This window comes from Artemia franciscana, chromosome 10, assembly GCF_032884065.1.
Source record: "Artemia franciscana chromosome 10, ASM3288406v1, whole genome shotgun sequence".
NCBI lineage: Eukaryota > Metazoa > Arthropoda > Branchiopoda > Anostraca > Artemiidae > Artemia > Artemia franciscana.
Genome location: NC_088872.1, coordinates 50,257,933 through 50,277,140, shown reverse-complemented (window position 1 = coordinate 50,277,140; position 19,208 = coordinate 50,257,933). Strand labels below are relative to the sequence as shown.

Below are 19,208 nucleotides of genomic sequence, written 5' to 3'. Positions count from 1 at the left end.
GTTTCCAGGATATGTTAGTGAAAGAAAAGAACGACAGGTTATGGAGCGAGGCGGTCTGGCTTTGTTGATAAAGGAAGGAGTTTCGTATTGGGTAAGGGAGGATCTCTCACTTTGGCTTGAAGGAAGACTTGAGACTCTTTTTATTGAAATAGAAGATAAATCTGATAAAAATGTAGTTGTTGGTTTAGTTTATAAGACACCGTCATTTAATGAGGATGTTTTTATTGAGGAAATGGAGCATTTAATGGAGAAATTTAGTAATGATCATAAATATAAAGTAGTAATGGGGGATTTCAATATTGACCTCCTTAAAAGTACAAGCCGCCTAGATTGTCTTAACTCTATGATTTCATCATTCCAGTACCCCCTGGTAACTATTCCTACACGAGTAACTGATACGTCTGCGACTCTTATCGATAATATATTTGTGGATGGAAAGCTGCTTGAAAGCTCGTATGCTGATGTTCTACTCACGGATGGATCCAACCATCTTTTTCTTCTTAGTAAAATAAAAAAATCTTACAGGATTATAAATAAGAGTGGTCAAATAAATAAAACATATTTTCGTGATTTAAGAAATGATAATTTAAAATAAATTGAGAGAGAAATGGATGATGCAGATTTTACTCCAGTTTTTGAAGAAGATAACCCGTCGGTTGCGTATGATATTTTTGTTGCAATATTTACAAAGATATTGAATGATACCTGTCCTCTAAGAAGACTTAAAAAAGGTAGTACGAAATTCCCAAAGAAACCATGGATTACACAGGGTATTCTAAATTCTATAAGTCGGAAAAATGAATTGTGTAAAATATACCTAGGTGAACCATCTGTCGTTAATTTTCAGCAGTTTAAAAATTACCGGAATACTTTAAACGGATTAAAACGGAAAGCTGAAAAAATGTATTTACAAAATGAATTTATGAAGCATAAATGTGATATGAAAAAAACATGGAAAACATAAAAATCACTCCTGGGTCAAAAGGGTAAAATAGAAGTTATTAATAAATTACAAACAGAGAGGGGGAATTTGACTACCCCAAATGATGTTGCGAATTATTTATGTGATTATTTTTCTAGTGAGGGAGCGAAACTTTGTGACGATGCTCGGAAAAGAATTAAGCGGCCTCCCAAAATAGTTCAGTCGGAAATTCCAGTAGAAAATCAGCTGGTTTTTAATGCTTGTAGCATAAGTGAAGTGAGTACAATTATCAGTAGAATCCAATCAAACTCAAGTGGCGTAGACGGGATTTCTCTTAAGATTGCTAAATCAGTTAAATCAGTTATAACACCAGTTGTATGTAATTTGATTAATAAGTCTATGGAAAAAGGAATTTTCCCGGAAGTTTTGAAGGTGGCTAAAATAATACCATTGCACAAAGGAGGTAAGAGAGACGACCCTTCAAACAAAAGACCCATTTCTATCCTCCTTTTTTTTCAAAAATATATGAAAAGGTGATAGGATCCAGGCTAACTGATTACGTTGAAAATAATACAATTCTTATAAATACTCAATTTGGTTTTAGAAAAAAAATGTCCACAGAAATGGCAACCATTAAACTTATTGACTGGGTAAATACGTCGTTTGAAGCGGGTCTGATTCCAGCTGCTTTATTCCTGGATTTGAAAAAGGCTTTTGACACGATGGACCATAAACAATTATTACTTGAGCTGGAAAAAATCGGTGTTACCGGAAAGAGTTCGTCTTGGTTTGAATCTTATTTAAGTGACCGAAAGCAGGTTGTGGTGAATGGGTGTTTTACTTCTGAAGCTAGTACGATAACTTGCGGAGTACCCCAGGGCTCTACACTAGGTCCTCTTGTATTTTTAATATTTATAGATCGGATTAAGTATTATTTGTCAGAGGTTGGTATAATCCTTTTTGCAGACGATACTCTTTTACTTGTAGCTGCTCCATCAGTTGATCTACTTTTTGATAAAATGATAAAGGCAATGACCGAGTTTATTGAGTGGGCAGACTTCAATCTTTTGACCTTAAATTATAATAAAACTAACTACATTCTATTTCCTCGGATATCTAGTATTGAAACTAATTTAGAATTAATAATAAACGGAAATCAAATAAAAAGAGTAAAGGTAAAAAAGTATTTAGGTTTTATGATTGATGAAAATCTATCATGGAAAACACATTCAAATATTATAGCTTCAAAGTTGTCCAGATCTCTGGGTGTGCTTCGCCGAGTTAAAAACCTAGTATCCTATAAATTTCTTCGGTTACTTTATTTTGCTATTTTTCACCCGTTTATTTGCTATGGTTGCTCTTTATGGGCTAGTGATTTTGTATCATGTTATAAAAAAATCCAAAAAATCCAAAATAAAGCCGTTAAACTTTTATCACCTAAAACTTTATTTACTCATAATATTAATGAGCTTTATACTAAGAATCAACTTTTTGATATTTCAAAAACAAGAGACTACCAAGTTAGTATTTTCACATATAAATTTATTAATAATATACTTCCCTCTTCTTTCGAAAATTTTTTCTCCATTAATTGTGATCTTCATAGCCACGATACACGAGGGGCATCAAAGCTGGTACACCCATTTAGAAATACGGCTAGAGCTTCTTTCGTGATTAGAAATTTTGCCCCCTCTGTATGGGATATTATTCCAATTGAAATAAGAAATTCGAGTCATTTGGCTTCCTTCAAGGCTGTTGTTAAGAGATTCTTCCTTGCAAAAGAATAGTATGGTAATGATGCAAAAGTATAAATAATGCGTGAGTGTCATAAGTAGAATCTTTGTATGTAGTAATATGTATAGTAGAGATGACTGCCACCTGCTGCCAACAAGCCCCTCGGGGCTTTCTTAGCAGGTGCAGCAAAATGTTTTGTATACATGTTTTTGAAATAAAATAATCTAATCTAATCTATACGTGTACCTGAAGAAGTCGAGGGTGATAGGTTGGGATCGAAACGCTAAGTTGTGCTCTCCATGTATTTGGTCCTAACTACAAATTTTTATTAGCTTCTTCCTCTCTTGATTATTTGGTATGATTTATATTTTTCCCTGTCTTTGTTGAAATTTGAAAAACCTCTTTTGTGTAATTTCATTTGATTGTATAGTCTAAGGGCCTCTTTTCTAGAGACGGGAGCTGGAGGGAAGTCATTCATCCACGTTAAAATGTGCTCTTGTGCTGGATTTGCCCTAAAGAAGGTACATTTTTGCTTCCATCTCATGTTGAACTTTACCCGGAGCTCAAGTTCAACTATGCCTTTAGAGAAGAGTAGAACCAGATGAAAAAATCCACCTTTTTATTATAGTTGCTTTCGCTGGGATGGAAGGTCAAAGTGAGTTCAACTCCCATTATCGTCAAAATGGGCCCTAAACTGCAGCAATTCTGATATTTACACCTGGACACTATTGTTGCAACTTCGTCTTGCCAAAACCTTTTGGCGAATACAATACAAGGCAAAACAGTGGAACCAGTACATAGGATTTCGGGTCCAGGACGGAAAACCTGTTTGCCACTTAAAACTACCGTTGCTAAGTTCTTTACACGGATTTTTCTATTTTATAGGCAGATGAAATTTATTTTATTATATTATATGTATATTTATTTCTTCTGTTTTAGCTCTATGATACATGGTATTTCATCTTTATCTTTTTAACTTTATTTTAACTATTTTAGCTTTAGTCTTTTTTGGGGCTCTTGCCCCTCTTCACTTTTTCGATAGCTACGCCAAAAGACCGCAGGAATCTATGAAAGAACATTATCATAAATATGCATATACATTCCGTAATCCCTTAAGGCCGTGATTAAGTGAAACTTCGAGCTTCAAATTTGAAGTTAGGGTAGCCTTCTGTCTTTCAATTCTCTAGAGACCGTCGATTGTCAAAAACCCTTCAAATAGCACTTATTCATTGGCGGAAATAGCAGGCTAATCATACCAGCTTGTCATTCTAGTCTCTAGGGCGATCTGAAAAGATTCTTTCTGGCAAAAACTTGTAAAAATTTCATGTAGCTCAAAATATTCTATGGGGCTTGTTTTTCGAAAAAATATTCGAAAACAGGAAAATCCATCGACAAATGGTTGCAATCATCTTAGAGGTTATTGTCTTCTGCTCATGATAGTACCGATTTTATTCTAAAAGCAATATCCTTCATAGAGTACACTTGTGAAAAAGAGCTAGACATTTTCTAAGATTTCTAAACAATTAGAGGAAATAGAGCAAAATCCTAGCAAACATTTCGTAGCATCTTCAAGAAGCTACAGCCTGATATTAAAAGCGGTATCTTCCGCCAATGAATACTTGAGTACTTTTTAAATATAATTTTTCAATTTTAACATGGGATTTTCGAGTTCCATCAGTTCACTTAATCACGGCCTTAAAGACAGATAACAGTCAAAAGGCTTGTATTTTGGAACAATACAACAATTTAAAATGTTAAGCTGAGCAATCAAGACTGATGTTGAGATTTCTTGTCAGTGGATGGGCTTGTTTCTGATTCTGAAAAGGAAAACAGTTTTTTAGCTCAGTAATTTTTTAGTTGTAAGTGTTTTATGGAGGAATTGCTGCAACATAAATATATTCTTCACATAAACTCTGCTGAATTTTCGAAAGACAGCCAGTGTATGGCTGCTCAAATCAAAAAATAACTCTGAAGTGCTTTCTTTTCAGTAAAAGTATTGTTTCCCAAAAGAGATACATTTGGGCTTTGATTTGGGTATTTAAGATTTGGGTATTTGATTTGGGTATATAAGAAGAGATACATCACTTCGTAAAAAAAGAATATCAAGAACAGAAACAGCTGTTTTTTGTTTAGTAGTTGCTCTTTTTTAGAGTTTTGATTCCTGTTGATCGAGTTACTTACTTACGAGTTACTTACTTCCATTCCCACGAACTTTTTGATCAATCTTAAACACAGATATTAGGTAGCAGAATAAGAAATGAAGACTAACTGTTTGTAAAAAAGAAGAAAGAAGATCTGAAAATAGTATTAATTTTGTAAGAAAACAATCTGGAAATAATAGAAATATGATATAATGGAAATATTAGAATAAATTAAATTTAGTCATAGGCAGGAGAGGGCTTACAAATTCTATATTATTTGGTAATGTAGTTGCTTTAGAAATATTTTTCATTTTTGGTAATGTGAATTTATTCGTAACTGAAGACTGGCTGAATTCATAACACGAAAAATTAATCACTGCAGGAACAAGGTCATGCGCTTAAACTGTAAATTTAACAAATAAAATGGACATGTACCAGTACTTCTAGCCCACAGCTAACAACTAAGTGCAGTACCAAGACACCTTAAAGCAACACACCTTCACATGCTCCTCCTCCATCCCAGTTACTTCTTCCTAATTTGGGGGAAAGGTCATCGTTTTCCGAAATTGCCATTTTCACTATTAGACTTATCAGAAAAGCTTAAATTTTTTATTGAATGAGAGTCGTGGTATAGAATTAAGGGCTTGTATAAACAACATTTTTTTTTTTTTTTTTTTTTTTTTTTTTTTTTTTTTTTTTTTTTTTTTTTTTTTTTTTGTAATACACTAGCTTAAAACATTATGACATAATTTGTAATTTGAATAAAGTTGAATTCATTGTGCGCCAGTGTTGTAAAGAATTCACCATTGTAGGTTCATAGACGCGTACCTAAACTACAAGTTTAATGCCACACAAAATAGCTATACCATAGTGAGGTTTTGCCTTTTTGAGACGCAACATCGTTTTCCAAAAAAAAATGCATTTTGGTAGTAAATTTTTTTTCATGAAATTGCCCCTATAAACATCAAAATATATGAAAATAATTACCCCTTTTCAAAATTGACGGCAAAGTTTGATCACTAGATAATAGTTCAGCTGAGTACTTGGTTAGGTTAATTAAATTTATTATCTTCGTGACTCATTCAGCTCTCTCGGAGACTCTGTGAGCTGGTAAACATAATACCACTTTTGAGGTTTCTACAAAAGCTTTGTCACGATTTTTAGGAAATGTAAAATGCTTTTATTTTCCTCTTGAGAAATTTAACAAAGCTCCAATCTATCTTAGTCTCAAGCACTTCACCAATGTAAGACTTTAGGTGAAACACCAATATGAGTTACCTAATTACAAAAGGTTAATTGGAAAGGAAAAAAAGAAAGAACAAAGTAGGCCTATTAATTGATTGCACAAGAAGATCTCATCATGAATTGGAAAGAGAGAAATAGAAAGGAAAATGAGAAAGAACAGAGTAGGTCTATTACTTAATTGGAAAAGGTTATTTTGTTTGTTGAGACAAAATAAAGAAAAGGAAGGAAGAAATAACAGAGCAGACCTATTACTTATTTCTTAAAGAGTATCTCGTTTCGTTAGGCACCCCAAAACCCAGTGAGTCAGAAGTGTTCCAGGGTACCTTGGAAAACGTATTCCAGGGTACCTTAGCATGAAATTCATTTTCTAAATCGCAGTTCAACCTTGAAGATGGCAGTTGAACAACCTGAAATTTAGAATAATACAAAACCTAGAAATTCATCTAGCTACGAGCCTCAAAACGTTTTCCTTAATATATATATATATATATATATATATATATATATATATATATATATATATATATATATATATATATATATATATATATATATATAGATGATGTAGATAAGGTTTAAGAGAAGAACGCTGTGGTTTTAGGACGGAGAGAGGATGCGTCAAACGAATTTTTTCTTTTATATTTGTAGTTTTCCCTTTTTTTCTTTTATTAAATTTACCTCAAGCACATAAAATACACGAATCATTTGTAGACCTCGTTAAAATATTTTGACAAACATTTCTAGTTCTAACAAACAGTTTGGATTTATATATTTATTTATTCATTTATTCAAAAGCCTGTCAAAATAATACAGAGCGAGACGAAGTACGTAAGGAAAAAGGAAAACAGAATCACAAATTGCATTTAGTAAAACTAGTAAACAACAAAAAAAGGGATAACTAATTCAATTCCTTTTTTATTCAATTTAGAATTCGATGTGATTGAAGCATTTATTTTGATAATTTTGGATTATGTTTAGCCTTTCGTCAAACCATAACAAGATCCTAGTCATTGACTTAAAGATTTGTAATAATTTGAGAATTGATATGGTTTAGGATACAGTCCTGGCAAATAGCCTCAGGAACACAAGACAAGTTCTCTCCTAGGTCAGAGATTCATGCATTGATGCAATCTCAAAGAAATTAAATCCAAAGAAAAATACTCCCCGGAAAATTCCCACTGCGGAAAACTTACCCTTTTTGCAACATTCCCCTCCCCTTTCCCAGCCGGTTATTAGAAAAACACCCCCAGCGGACAATTATCCCCCCAGAAATTTATCCTTCTGTGGATTCGTTCCCTGCAGAAATTCCCTCGCCCCGTAGAAAATTACCCCCCCGCGGAAAATTTCCCCACAATAAACTATTCCCTGGGAAATCATCCAAGAAAACACACCCCTCCACATGGAAAATCCCCCTCGACAATTCTTCTTCATTACTAAATTGAGTTCAAAACTCGAAAAACACAAGAGTGCACCGAATCAATAAACTAGAACGTCGATTTTTTTTTTCGAACGTCATGCTTTCCACAATAGAGTTAATCACAGACTAAAATAAATTTGTCGAAATTCAAGGAAAATTTTCTTTACGACAATTCCCTTTAATTGGGTAATTAAATAAAAAACAACTAGTTTTTTAAATGAAAGCAAGGAGCAACATTAAAACTTAAAACGACCAGAAATTACGCCGTATATGAAAGGGGCTTTTCCTCCTCAACGCCCCACTCTTTACGCTAAAGTTTGACTCTTTCTCTTTCTACTTTTTAAAACAGTAAGAAAATTTAGCGTAAAGAGCAGGGCGTTGAGGAGGAAAAGCCCCTTTCATATATGGCGTAATTTCTGTTCGTTTTAAGTTTTAATGTTGCTCCTTACTTTCATTTAAAAAAATTGTTTTTTGTTTAATTTCTGGGCGTTTTTGAATTAATACATGTTTTGATCTTTGCTATCCGCACATAAATAGTTAAAACAAAATTGGCATATTAATTAATTGCAATTAATCGGAAGATTTTGAGAAAAAAGGAGTGAGGGAGGAGGCCTAGTTCCCCTCCAATCTTTTGATTACTTAAAATGGCAACTAGAACTTTTCATTTTTTACAAATGTTTTCGTTGGTAAAAATTATACGTAACTTAGGAATTAACTTACGTAACTAACTTCTATATTCGTATTTTTTTATTGCGTACATGAGGGGGTTCAACCCTCGTCGATACCTCGCTCTTTACACTAAAGCTTAAATGTCCCAATTCCTTAAGAATGACCTCTGAATTACAAAGTCCGTAGAATAAATAGTTGAAATTACTAAAAAAATACTTTAGCGTAAAAAGTGAGGTATAACGAGGAGGTAAACCCCTCATATGCGTAATAATTTTTGTTCTTTTAAGGTTTAATGCTGCTCCTTAATTTCAGTAGAAAAAACTTTCCATATTTATTTTTTCATTGTTTTTTCAAATAATGCTAGAAAATCATGCGCCCCCTTCATAGAAATTCTCTTCCCCCATGAGAAGTTCCTCCATGGAAATATCCTCCCACGTAACCCCCCCCCTCAAATCTCCCCCCTAAACCAAAAAATCCCCCTAAAAACGTCAGTACAATTCCCAGTAACCATTACTATATGTAAACACAGGTCAAAGTTTGTAACTTGCAGCCCCTCCCACGGGGAAGCAGGGGAGTAAGTCGTCTCTAAAGACATAGTTATTAGGTTTTTCGTATGGTGGATAAAATGGCTACCTCAGAATTTTGATCTGGTGACTTTTGGGAAAAAATGAGCGTGGGAAGGGGCCTAGGTGCCCTCCTATTTTTTTGGTAACTTAAAAAGGGTACTAGAACTTTTAATTTCCGTCAGAATGAGCCCTCTCGTGACATTCTAGGACCACTCAGTCGATACGATCACCTCTGGGGAAAAAAATTAAATAAACACGCATCCGTGATCTTTCTTCATGTAAAAAAAATGCGAAATTCCACATTTTTGTACACAGGCGCTTGAAACTTCTGCAATAAGGGTTATCTTATATGCTGAATCTGATGGTGGAATTTTCGCTAAGATTGTATGACTTTTAGGGGGCGTTTCCCCCTATTTTCTAAATAAATTAAGTTTTCTCAGGCTCGTAACTTTTGATGGGTATAACTGATCTTGATGAAACTTATATATTTAAAATCAGCATTAGAATGCGATTCTTTTGATGTAACTATTGGTATCAAATTTTCATTTTTTAAAGTTTCGGTTACTATTGAGCCGGGTCGCTCCTTACTACAGTTCGTTACCACGAACTGTTTGATCGATATTTTCTTCAAACGCCATGCTTTCCACAATAAAATTAATCCTAGACTGAATAAAGCTGTCCTTTACCTTAAATCGATATAAATTGCCTAATTAATATATTTTCATAACACATTTAAAGAGTCAGAAAAAGCTGCGAAAATTGCATTCATTTTAAAATGGAAAACTCCCCCCCCCCCGACAAATACCCTTCATTGGGGAAAAGAATTCATAAATCAAAAAACATGATAATGGACTGAACCAATAATTATTGAGAGCGATTTTATTTTTTGAAACGCTTTGCTTTCGACAACAGAGTTAATCCCAGATTGAATTAAGTTGTCTTTTACCCTACATTTATGTAAATTAACTAGTTGGTTTAATTTAATTACACATGCAAAGAGTTGAAAAACATTCCAAATCTAACTCGTTTCAAATGAGAAATTCTCACCCCTCAATATTCTCCCATGTAAAGTTCCCCCAACAACCCCCTTGAAAATTTCCCCACACATAAAATAACGATACTATGTTTTAAATTTAAAAAGTTTAGAATACCCAATTAAAAGAATTTATTGAAAAAGAAATTCTATAATTTCAAAAGTATGTTAGATGACATAATTCATAATTAAATAACCCGTTGGATAAACATCAGGAAAAATGAATATTTAACCAGAAAGAACTGTCAAGTATATGTGTTAAAAGGTCTCTAATTTCAATCGGTGGGGAAAGTTTTGAGAGGGCCTGGGAGAACAAAAGAAAGGATGAGATGACAAGGATACGTATTACAGATGACGGTGGAATGCCAAAAATTGTTCTTTTTAGCTATTCATCTGGGTTCAAATGAGAAGCCCATGTTACGCGAGTGGAGTAGACTGGTGGAACTGGGTATGAAGTGGAAAATTGTCCCCTGGCCCATAGAAAATTAAGCCCCTGAAGAGAGCCAATAAAAAGGGAAATGAATCGAGTTTCCTTGTTTCAAAAATTTAGGCATAAAATTTAGGCTCCACGGTTTGACAAAGTTACAATTTTACAGTACCACTGTCGGTTAATTTGAAGCAATTTGTTACTGAATAAAAAGGGAAAATTATCGCTATTTACGTAATTAAATAAAAATAAGGCACTTGTGCAATAGTTTGAAGCTTGGAAGAGATGTTTTACTTTTAAAACTGTTGTATCAGTCGAAATAGACGGTTTAGAGCCCATTGGATGTCTATTGGATAGAAGAAATGCTCCTCCAGAGCAATTGATGGAACATTAAGCATTGAAAGGTAATATTGTCTCAGCTGTTGTTTTTTTCTTCTTTTCTTTTCTTTTTTTCAACAAGAACAGGTTGGCAACCTAACATCTTACCTTGAAGCAGCGGAAATGGAACCTCAGGCCATGCATTGTTAAACAGAGCATCAATTTACTATACTACCAAACAAATACAAAGTTGAAACAATAGGGAAAATCTTTTTAAGACAGTGGAAATCAATTCTGTGAATATTTCGATTGATTACCGAGCCACCTGTTTTATCCTCAAATCATTACTGATGTGTGAAGATTTTTCAAAAAGTATCATGTGAGAGGGATTATTAAATATATGCAAACCTAAAGCAGAATAATATATGTAATAATCCCTCTCACATGATACTTTTTGAAAATCTTCATTCATCAGTAATGATTTGTGGATAAAACAGGTGGTTCGGGAATCAATCGAAATTAGTTTCAAAATAAATAACAGTATTTCTCTGAACAGGGACTTAAGGGAGTACTCACTAAATTCTTTATACCCAAATTTAATTAAAAATGATCTAACAAAATATTGTACTAAACCAATTTATAATAGTATTGAACCAGTTACGAAAAGGCCTTTAAGACAAGCTGCTAAAAATGCGAGGTTGGCTCTGAGAAATTGCATTTAATCACTTTGTTATGTTTTGTTTGAACAAATTTATCACCTCGCTTCAATCTTTTTGCCAGTCCTGGTTGAACTTCGTTGAAGTAAGGATGCTAAGGCTGTTTAAAAAAAAGTTTTTAACATTATTAGTTTTAATTTTCGCATTTTAATGTAAGTTTATTTATATGTACATATTTTTTTCTCTCTCTCTTTCTCGTATTGTGCTGAAGACGGCCCTTGAAGATAGGGCCGAAATATTCACGGAATTAATTTCCACTGTCTTGAAAAGATTTTCTCTATTGTTTCAACTTTGTATTTGTCAAACAGTTCGTGGTAACGAACTCTAGTAAGGAGCGACCCGGCTCAATAGAAACCAAAACTCTAAAAAATGAAATTTTGATACCAATAGCTACATCAAAAGAATCGCATTTTAATGCTGATTTTAAATATATAAGTTTCATCAAGTTTAGTCTTACGCATCAAAAGTTACAAGCCTGAGAAAATTTGCGTTATTTTAGAAAATAGGGGGAAACACCGCCTAAAAGTCATATAATCTTAACGAAAATTACACCATCAGATTCAGCGTATCAGAGAACCCTACTGTAGAAGTTTCAAGCTCCTATCTACAAAAATGTGGAATTTTGTATTTTTTGCCAGAAGGCAGATCACGGATGCGTGTTTATTTGTTTTTTTTTTTTTTCTTTTCCCCAGGGGTGATCGTATCGACCCAGTTGTCCTAGAATGTTGCGAGAGGGCTCATTCTAACGGAAATAAAAAGTTCTAGTGCCCTTTTTAAGTGACCAAAAAAATTGGAGGGCACCTAGGCCCCCTCCCACGCTAATTATTTTCCCAAAGTCAACGGATCAAAATTCTGAGATAGCCATTTTACTCAGCGTAGTCGAAAAACCTTATAACCATGTCTTTGGAGACGACTTACTCCTCCACAGTCCCCGTGGGAGGGGCTACAATTTACAAACTTTGACCAGTGCTTATATATAGTAATGGTTATTGGGAAGTGTAGAGGCGTTTTCAGGAGGATTTTTTGGTTGGGGGGAAGGGTTGAGAAGAGGGGGATATACTGGGGGAACTTTCCATCGAGGAATTTGTCATGGGGGAAGAAAATTTCCATGAAGGGCGCGCAGGATTTACTAGCATTATTAAAAAAAGACAATGAAAAAATAAATATGAAAAAGTTTTTTTCAGCTAGAAGTAAGGAGCAGCATTAAAACTTAAAACGAACAGAAATTATTACCCATATGAGGGGCTCACCTCCTCCTAATACCTCGCTCTTTACACTAAAGTATTTTTAGTAATGTCAACTATTAATTCTACGGGTTTTGTGATCCAGGGGTCATTCTTAATGAATTGGGACAAAATTTAAGATTTAGTGTAAAGAGAGAGGTACTGACGAGGGGGCGAATCCTCTCATATGTGTAATAAAAACATGAGAATAAAAAATTCTTTACGTAAGTTAATTTATAAGTTACGTATATCTATTACAAATAAAAAGATTCGTAAAAAATTAAAAGTTCTAGTTGCCTTTTTAATTGACAAAAAAAATTGGAGGGCAACTAGGCTTCCTCCCCCGCTCTTTTTTTCTCAAAATCATTCGATCAAAATTATCAGAAAGCCATTTAGCCAAAAAAAAAAAAAATATATGCAAATTTCGTTTTAATTATTCCTCTGCGGAGAGCCAAAATCAAAACATGCATTAATTCAAAAACGTTCAGAAATTAAATAAAAAAACAAGTTTTTTCAACTGAAAGTAAGGAGCGACATTACAACTTAAAACGAACAGGAATTACTTCGTATATGAAAGGGACTGCTTCCTCATCAACGCCCCGCTCTTTACGCTAAAGTTTGACTCTTTCTCTCAATTCTTCTTTTTAAAACAGTAAAAAACTTTAGCGTAAAGAGCGGGGCGTTGATCAGGAAGCAGCCCCTTTCATATACGAAGTAATTTCTGTTCGTTTTAAGTTGTAATGTCGCTCCTTACTTTCAGTTGAAAAAACTCATTTTTTTATTTAATTTGTTATGAAAAGGCCGTGTGGTCTTCGTCGCTATTTTTTTTGACTGTACTATCACTGGTTAGAATGTCCAGTGGTGACTAAGTATAACCCGCCAGGGGTTATATCTGTTAAGCCTGAGAAGCGGTCCCAAATAAAGGGATGTCAATCATTATTACAGCTGACATAATATTTGGGAGGTATTTGAGCCATCGCATCTGGATTTGATCGATCAAAGTTTGCAAGGTTAGTATAAGGCAGAAAACATTAATTTTGAAACTTTTTCGGTAAAATTGTATTTACTTGCTATAGATAATTATGAAGACATCCTCTATGAAACCTTCCGGAGAATCTTTGACCATCAGTTAGGTACGTAGAGACTTTACCTATTAACCTAGTATTTCTGGCGATATGATGGAATGATCAGTATGTCAACAACAAGAAATAACACATTGTTTTCTTAACATTTTGACAAATTCCCCCCGCCTCAAAATAAAATTCATGTGAATGACTCCGTTGTTCAGGTAGTCTGCAAATATTTTAGTTGGACGCAGAAGAGACCATTACGCAGCAAGCCAATAAGGTCTCATCTGTAATCCTTTTGATGTTCAAATCGTAGTTCCCACATTGGGAAACTTAGGGATATCTAATGATTTTCAGAACTTTTGATTGTCGTATAGTTGTGAAACAAAAGTACGTAAAGCTATTGTCTTCTTAAAAAGAAATGAAAAGGGAAAGAAAACACGGCCGACATTTCAAGATAGAATATCAACCCAATGTGCCTTAGTCAGAACATATCTTTCCTTCTTTTTTCTAGATCAAGAAAATACAATTCAACATGTAATTCAATATTTCGTATAATCCAATGCATAATTTTATTTTTTCATATAATTTTCCATATAACCCAATGGATAATTTTATTTTTCATATATATAATTGGATATATAATTCAACTTTTCATATAATTCAATATATAATTGGAAATATAATTCAATATTAAATATAATTCCATATATATTTGGATTTGTAATTCAATTTTTTATGTAATTCAATATAATACAATTTTTCATATAATTCAATATGTAATTCGAGATGTAATTCAATTTTTAATGTAATTCAATATACAATTCGACATTTAATTCATGTTTTTGTTACAATTAATATAATTCAATAATTCGCTATATAATTCAATTTTTCACTTGCGAATCAATTTAGATGGTTTTAAGGAGCTGATAGCTCCTTAAAATCAATTACAATTCTTACAATAGCAAAGTTAAATTTCAAAATTAACAAGTGCATCTGCTATCTCTAAACTTTTCGCATTTTCTTTAGATCTTCCAGGAAGAAAATTGGGTTCTCCAAAATTTTCGTAAAATTAATGTCCGAAGATGCACGAACGTTGACATGACACGACACACAAGGAACTAATTTTTGTTACCTTTCACTATCGAGAAGATCAAACAGTTCGTGGTAACGAACTGTAGTAAGGAGCGACCCGGCTCAATAGTAACCAAAACTCTAAAAAATGGAATTTTGATACCAATAGCTACATCAAAAGAATCGCATTTTAATGCTGGTTTTAAATATATAAGTTTCATCAAGTTAAGTCTTACCCATCAAAAGTTACGAGCCTGAGAAAATTTGCGTTATTTTAGAAAATAGGGGGAAACGCCCCCTAAAAGTCATAGAATCTTAACGAAAATCACACCATCAGATTCAGCGTATCAGAGAACCCTACTGTAGAAGTTTCGAGCTCCTATCTACAAAAATGTGGAATTTTGCATTTTTTGCCAGAAGGCAGATCACGGATGCGTGTTTATTTGTTTTTTTGTTTTTTTTTTTTTCCCCAGGGGTGATCGTATCGACCCAGTTGTCCTAGAATGTTGCAAGAGGGCTCATTCTAACGGAAATAAAAAGTTCTAGTGCCCTTTTTAAGTGACCAAAAAAATTGGAGGGCCCCTAGGCCCCCTCCCACGCTAATTATTTTCCCAAAGTCAACGGATCAAAATTCTGAGATAGCCATTTTATTCAGCGTAGTCGAAAAACCTTATAACTATGTCTTTGGGGACGACTTACTCCCCCACAGTCCCCGTGGGAGGGGCAACAAGTTACAAACTTTGACCTGTGCTTACATATAGTAATGGTTATTGGGAAGTATACAGGCGTTTTCAAGAGGATTTTTTTGGTTTGGGGGAGGGGTTGAGAAGAGGGGGATATGCTGGGGGAACTTTCCTTCGAGAATTTGTAATGGGAGAAGAAAATTTCCATGAAGGGAGAGCAGGATTTACTAGCATTATCAAAAAAAAAAAAATTAAAAAATAAAAGTGAAAAAGCTTTTTCAGCTGGAAGTAAGGAACAGCAATAAAACTTAAAACAAACAGAAATTATTACCCATATGAGGGGCTCACCTCCTTCTAATACCTCGCTCTTTACGCTAAAGTATTTTCGGTAATTTCAACTACTTATTCGACGGCTTTTGTGATTCAGGGGGTCATTCTTAATGAATTGGGATAAAATTTAAGCTTTAGTGTAAAGAGCGAGGTACTGACGATGGGGCGAATCCCCTCATATATGTAATAAAAACATGAGAATACAAAAGTTCTTTACGTAAGCTAATTTATAAGTTACGTAAATCTTTTACCAATAAAAAGATTCGTAAAAAATTAAAAGTTCTAGTTGCCTTTTTAATTAACCAAAAAATCGGGGGGCAACTAGGCTTCGTCCCCCGCTCTTTTTTCTCAAAATCATTCGATCAAAAATATGAGAAGGCCATTGAGCCAAAAAAAAAAATATGCAAATTTCGTTTTGATTATTCCTCTGCGGAGAGCCAAAATCAAAACATGCATTGATTCAAAAACGTTCAGAAATTAAATAAAAAAAACAAGTTTTTTCAACTGATAGTAAGGAGTGACATCAAAACTTAAAACGCACAGAAATTACTTCGTATATGAAAGAGGCTGCTTCCTCATCAACGCCCCGCTCTTTACGCTAAAGTTTTTTACTGTTTTAGAAAGAAGAATTGAGAGAAAGAGTCAAACTTTAGCGTAAAGAGCGGGGCGTTGATGAGGAAGCAGCCTCTTTCATATACGAAGTAATTTCTGTGCGTTTTAAGTTTTGATGTCACTCCTTACTATCAGTTGAAAAAACTTGTTTTTTTTTATTTAATCAAGGAAAGCTCAAGTTTCTTCCATGAAAATTTGTAGAAATCACCAATAGTTTTTGGATGGTAGAAACGCTGCAATTTAGGTAAGTATAATTTAGCTAAGCGCTATAGGACTAGGGCTCTGGGCTCAGTCCCTGAAAATTTAATAAATATATATATATATATATATATATATATATATATATATATATATATATATATATATATATATATATATATATATATATATATATATATATATATATGTCTAGCTATTTTTTCAAAGCTATTTTGCTTAGTTTGACCACCCCCAGAAATTAGCTTAACCCCCACCAAAGCGAGGTCTTGGCCTCACACCTGCCTATGCATAGATTGACTAAGTGGTTTTCTTTTAAATTAAAGACAATCAAATGTGTGCTGAACTAATGCTAGCACTTTATCCCTTAGTTTCTGCCCCACCTTCATCCCTACGAATTAGTGATATATGACGAGCAATAAAGTGAAGACTGTTTCAAACAGGGATTAAATAAAAAAAACAAGTTTTTTAAATGAAAGTAAGGAGCGACATTAAAACTTAAAACAAACAGAAATTACTCCGTATATGAAAGGGGCTTTTTCTTCTCAACGCCCCACTCTTTCCGCTAAAGTTTGACTCTTTCTCTTAACTCTACATTTTAAAACAGTAAAAAACTTTAGCGTAAAGAACGGGGCGTTGAGAAGGAAAAGCCCCTTTCATATACGGAGTAATTTCTGTTCGTTTTAAGTTTTAATGTCGCTCCTTACTTTCATTTAAAAAACTTGTTTTTTTTATTTAATTTCTGAACGTTTTTGAATCAATGCATGTTTTGATTTTGGCTCTCCGCAGAGGAATAATTAAAACAAAATTTTTATATTTATTTTTTTTTGGCTAAATGGTTTTCTCATAATTTTGATAGAATGATTTTGAGAAAAAAAGAGCGGGAGAGGAAGCCTAGTGACCCTCCGATATTCGGTTAATTAAAAAGGCAACTAGAACTTTTAATTTTCTACGAATCTTTTTATAAGTAAAAGATATACGTAACTTATAAATTAGCTTACGTAAAGAACTTTTGTATTCTCATGTTTTTATTACAAAAATGAGGGGGTTCGCCCCCTCGTCAGTACCTCGCTCTTAACACTAAAGCTTAAATTTTGTCCTAATTCATTAAGAATGACACCTGAATCACAAAAGCCGCAGAATAAATAGTTGAAGTTGCTAAAACTACTCTAGCGTAAACAGAGAAGTATTAGGGGGAGGTGAGCCCCTCGTATGGGTAATAATTCCTGTTCGTTTTAAGTTTTAATGCTGCTGCTTACTTCCAGCTGAAAAAAAAACTTTTTCATATTTATTTTTTCATTGTTTTAATTTTCTTCCCCCATGACAAATTCCTCGATGGAAAGTTCCCCCAGCATATCCCTCTCTTCTCAACCCCTGCCTCCAACCAATATATCCTCCTGAAAACGCCTGTACACTTCTCAATAACCATTACTATATATAAGCACTGGTCAAAGTTTTGAACCTGTAACCCCTCCCACGGGGACTGTGGGTGAGTAAGTCGCCTCCAAAGACATATTTATAAGGTATTCTGACTACGTCGAATAAAATGGCTATCTCAGAATTTTGATCCGTTGACTTTAAGAAAATAATTAGCGTGGGAGGGGGCCGAGGTGCCCTCCAATTTTTTTGGTCCCTTAAAAAGGGCAATAGAACTTTTCATTTCCGTTAGAATGAGCCCTCTCGCAACATTCTAAGACAACTAGGTCGATACGATCATCCTTGGGAAAAAAAAAGAAAAACAAAAAACAAATAAACACGCATCCGCGATCTGCCTTCTGGCAAAAAATATAAAATTCCACATTTTTGTAGATAGAAGCTTGAAACTTCTACAGTAGGGTTATCTGATACGCTGCATCTGATGGTGCAATTTTCGTTAAGATTCTATGACTTTTAGGGGGTGTTTTCCCCTATTTTCTAAAATAACACAAATTTTCTCAGGCTCTTAACTTTTGATGGGTAGGACTAAACTTGATGAAACTTATATATTTAAAATCAGCATTAAAATGCGATTCTTCTGCTGTAGCTATTGGTACCGAAATTCCATTTTTTAGAGTTTACTAAGTTACTAATTAAAATTACTAATGCTTAGAGTTACTAAGCATCGGCACTGTTTCTGTTTTTGAGAAGAACAGAAACAGAAAAAAACAGTTAGAAAAAAAACAGAACAGAAACAGAAACAGGTCAAACAAAAACAGGTGACCTGTTTCTGTAATCTATTCTGTTTTTCGAAAAAACAGAAAACAGCTGTTTTTAATAAAAAAACAGCTGTTTTAACAGCTGTTTTTCCTGTTTTTTCCTTACTTCTTCTATTTCTAATAGGAAAGAAAACATCTTCTTGTTAAATCCTTGTAGTCACATACAAAAGATGAGCAACTTCGTGTAATTCAACACACTAGCGTATTTTTAGGGGGGGGGGCGAAATTTGTCATAAAATGTGTCCAATCGGGTGATACCAACGCTATATTCCTTTCAAGCTTAAATGTCATTTATAATTGACAATTTACCCTAGTTGCTCTTAGACCGTTGCTTTAGCGGTAAACCATTGCTCAAAGCATATACCAACACTATATTCACCGCTTAAAGCACGGATGCTTTCAAGCCGAGGCTACTTAGACCGCTGCTTGCTAATATATACCAGACAGACACAGAGTCATCCCATCTAGCTTATGTCCACCGCTTAAGTTAGAGGCTATTTAAACCGTCGCTATAGCGGTAACCCATTGCTCTAAGCAAATACCAACGCTCTATAACGCTCTATGGTTAGACCATTGCTCAAGTGGTAATAACCCTCCGCTACACACATACCAAGGTGTCT

The 19,208-nt window shown here is 34.0% G+C and overlaps 2 protein-coding genes across 7 annotated transcripts in view; one reads left to right on the top strand and one right to left on the bottom strand.

Moving 5' to 3' along the window:
• The window catches only part of LOC136032324 (translation factor GUF1 homolog, mitochondrial-like), a 284,018-nt gene extending 280,831 nt beyond the window's left edge, over nt 1-3,187 (top strand). For all 5 annotated transcript variants that reach the window (XM_065712627.1, XM_065712630.1, XM_065712628.1 and 2 more), the window contains exon 14: nt 3,107-3,187. In XM_065712627.1, coding sequence (XP_065568699.1) covers nt 3,107-3,172 — 66 coding nt within the window. In that variant the 3' untranslated portion in view covers nt 3,173-3,187. The remainder of the gene's footprint in view (nt 1-3,106) is intronic.
• Nucleotides 3,188-4,362: 1,175 nt separating this feature from the next.
• The window catches only part of LOC136032322 (cholecystokinin receptor type A-like), an 88,826-nt gene continuing 73,980 nt past the window's right edge, over nt 4,363-19,208 (bottom strand). For both annotated transcript variants that reach the window (XM_065712624.1, XM_065712623.1), the window contains exon 7: nt 4,363-4,473. In XM_065712624.1, coding sequence (XP_065568696.1) covers nt 4,424-4,473 — 50 coding nt within the window. In that variant the 3' untranslated portion in view covers nt 4,363-4,423. The remainder of the gene's footprint in view (nt 4,474-19,208) is intronic.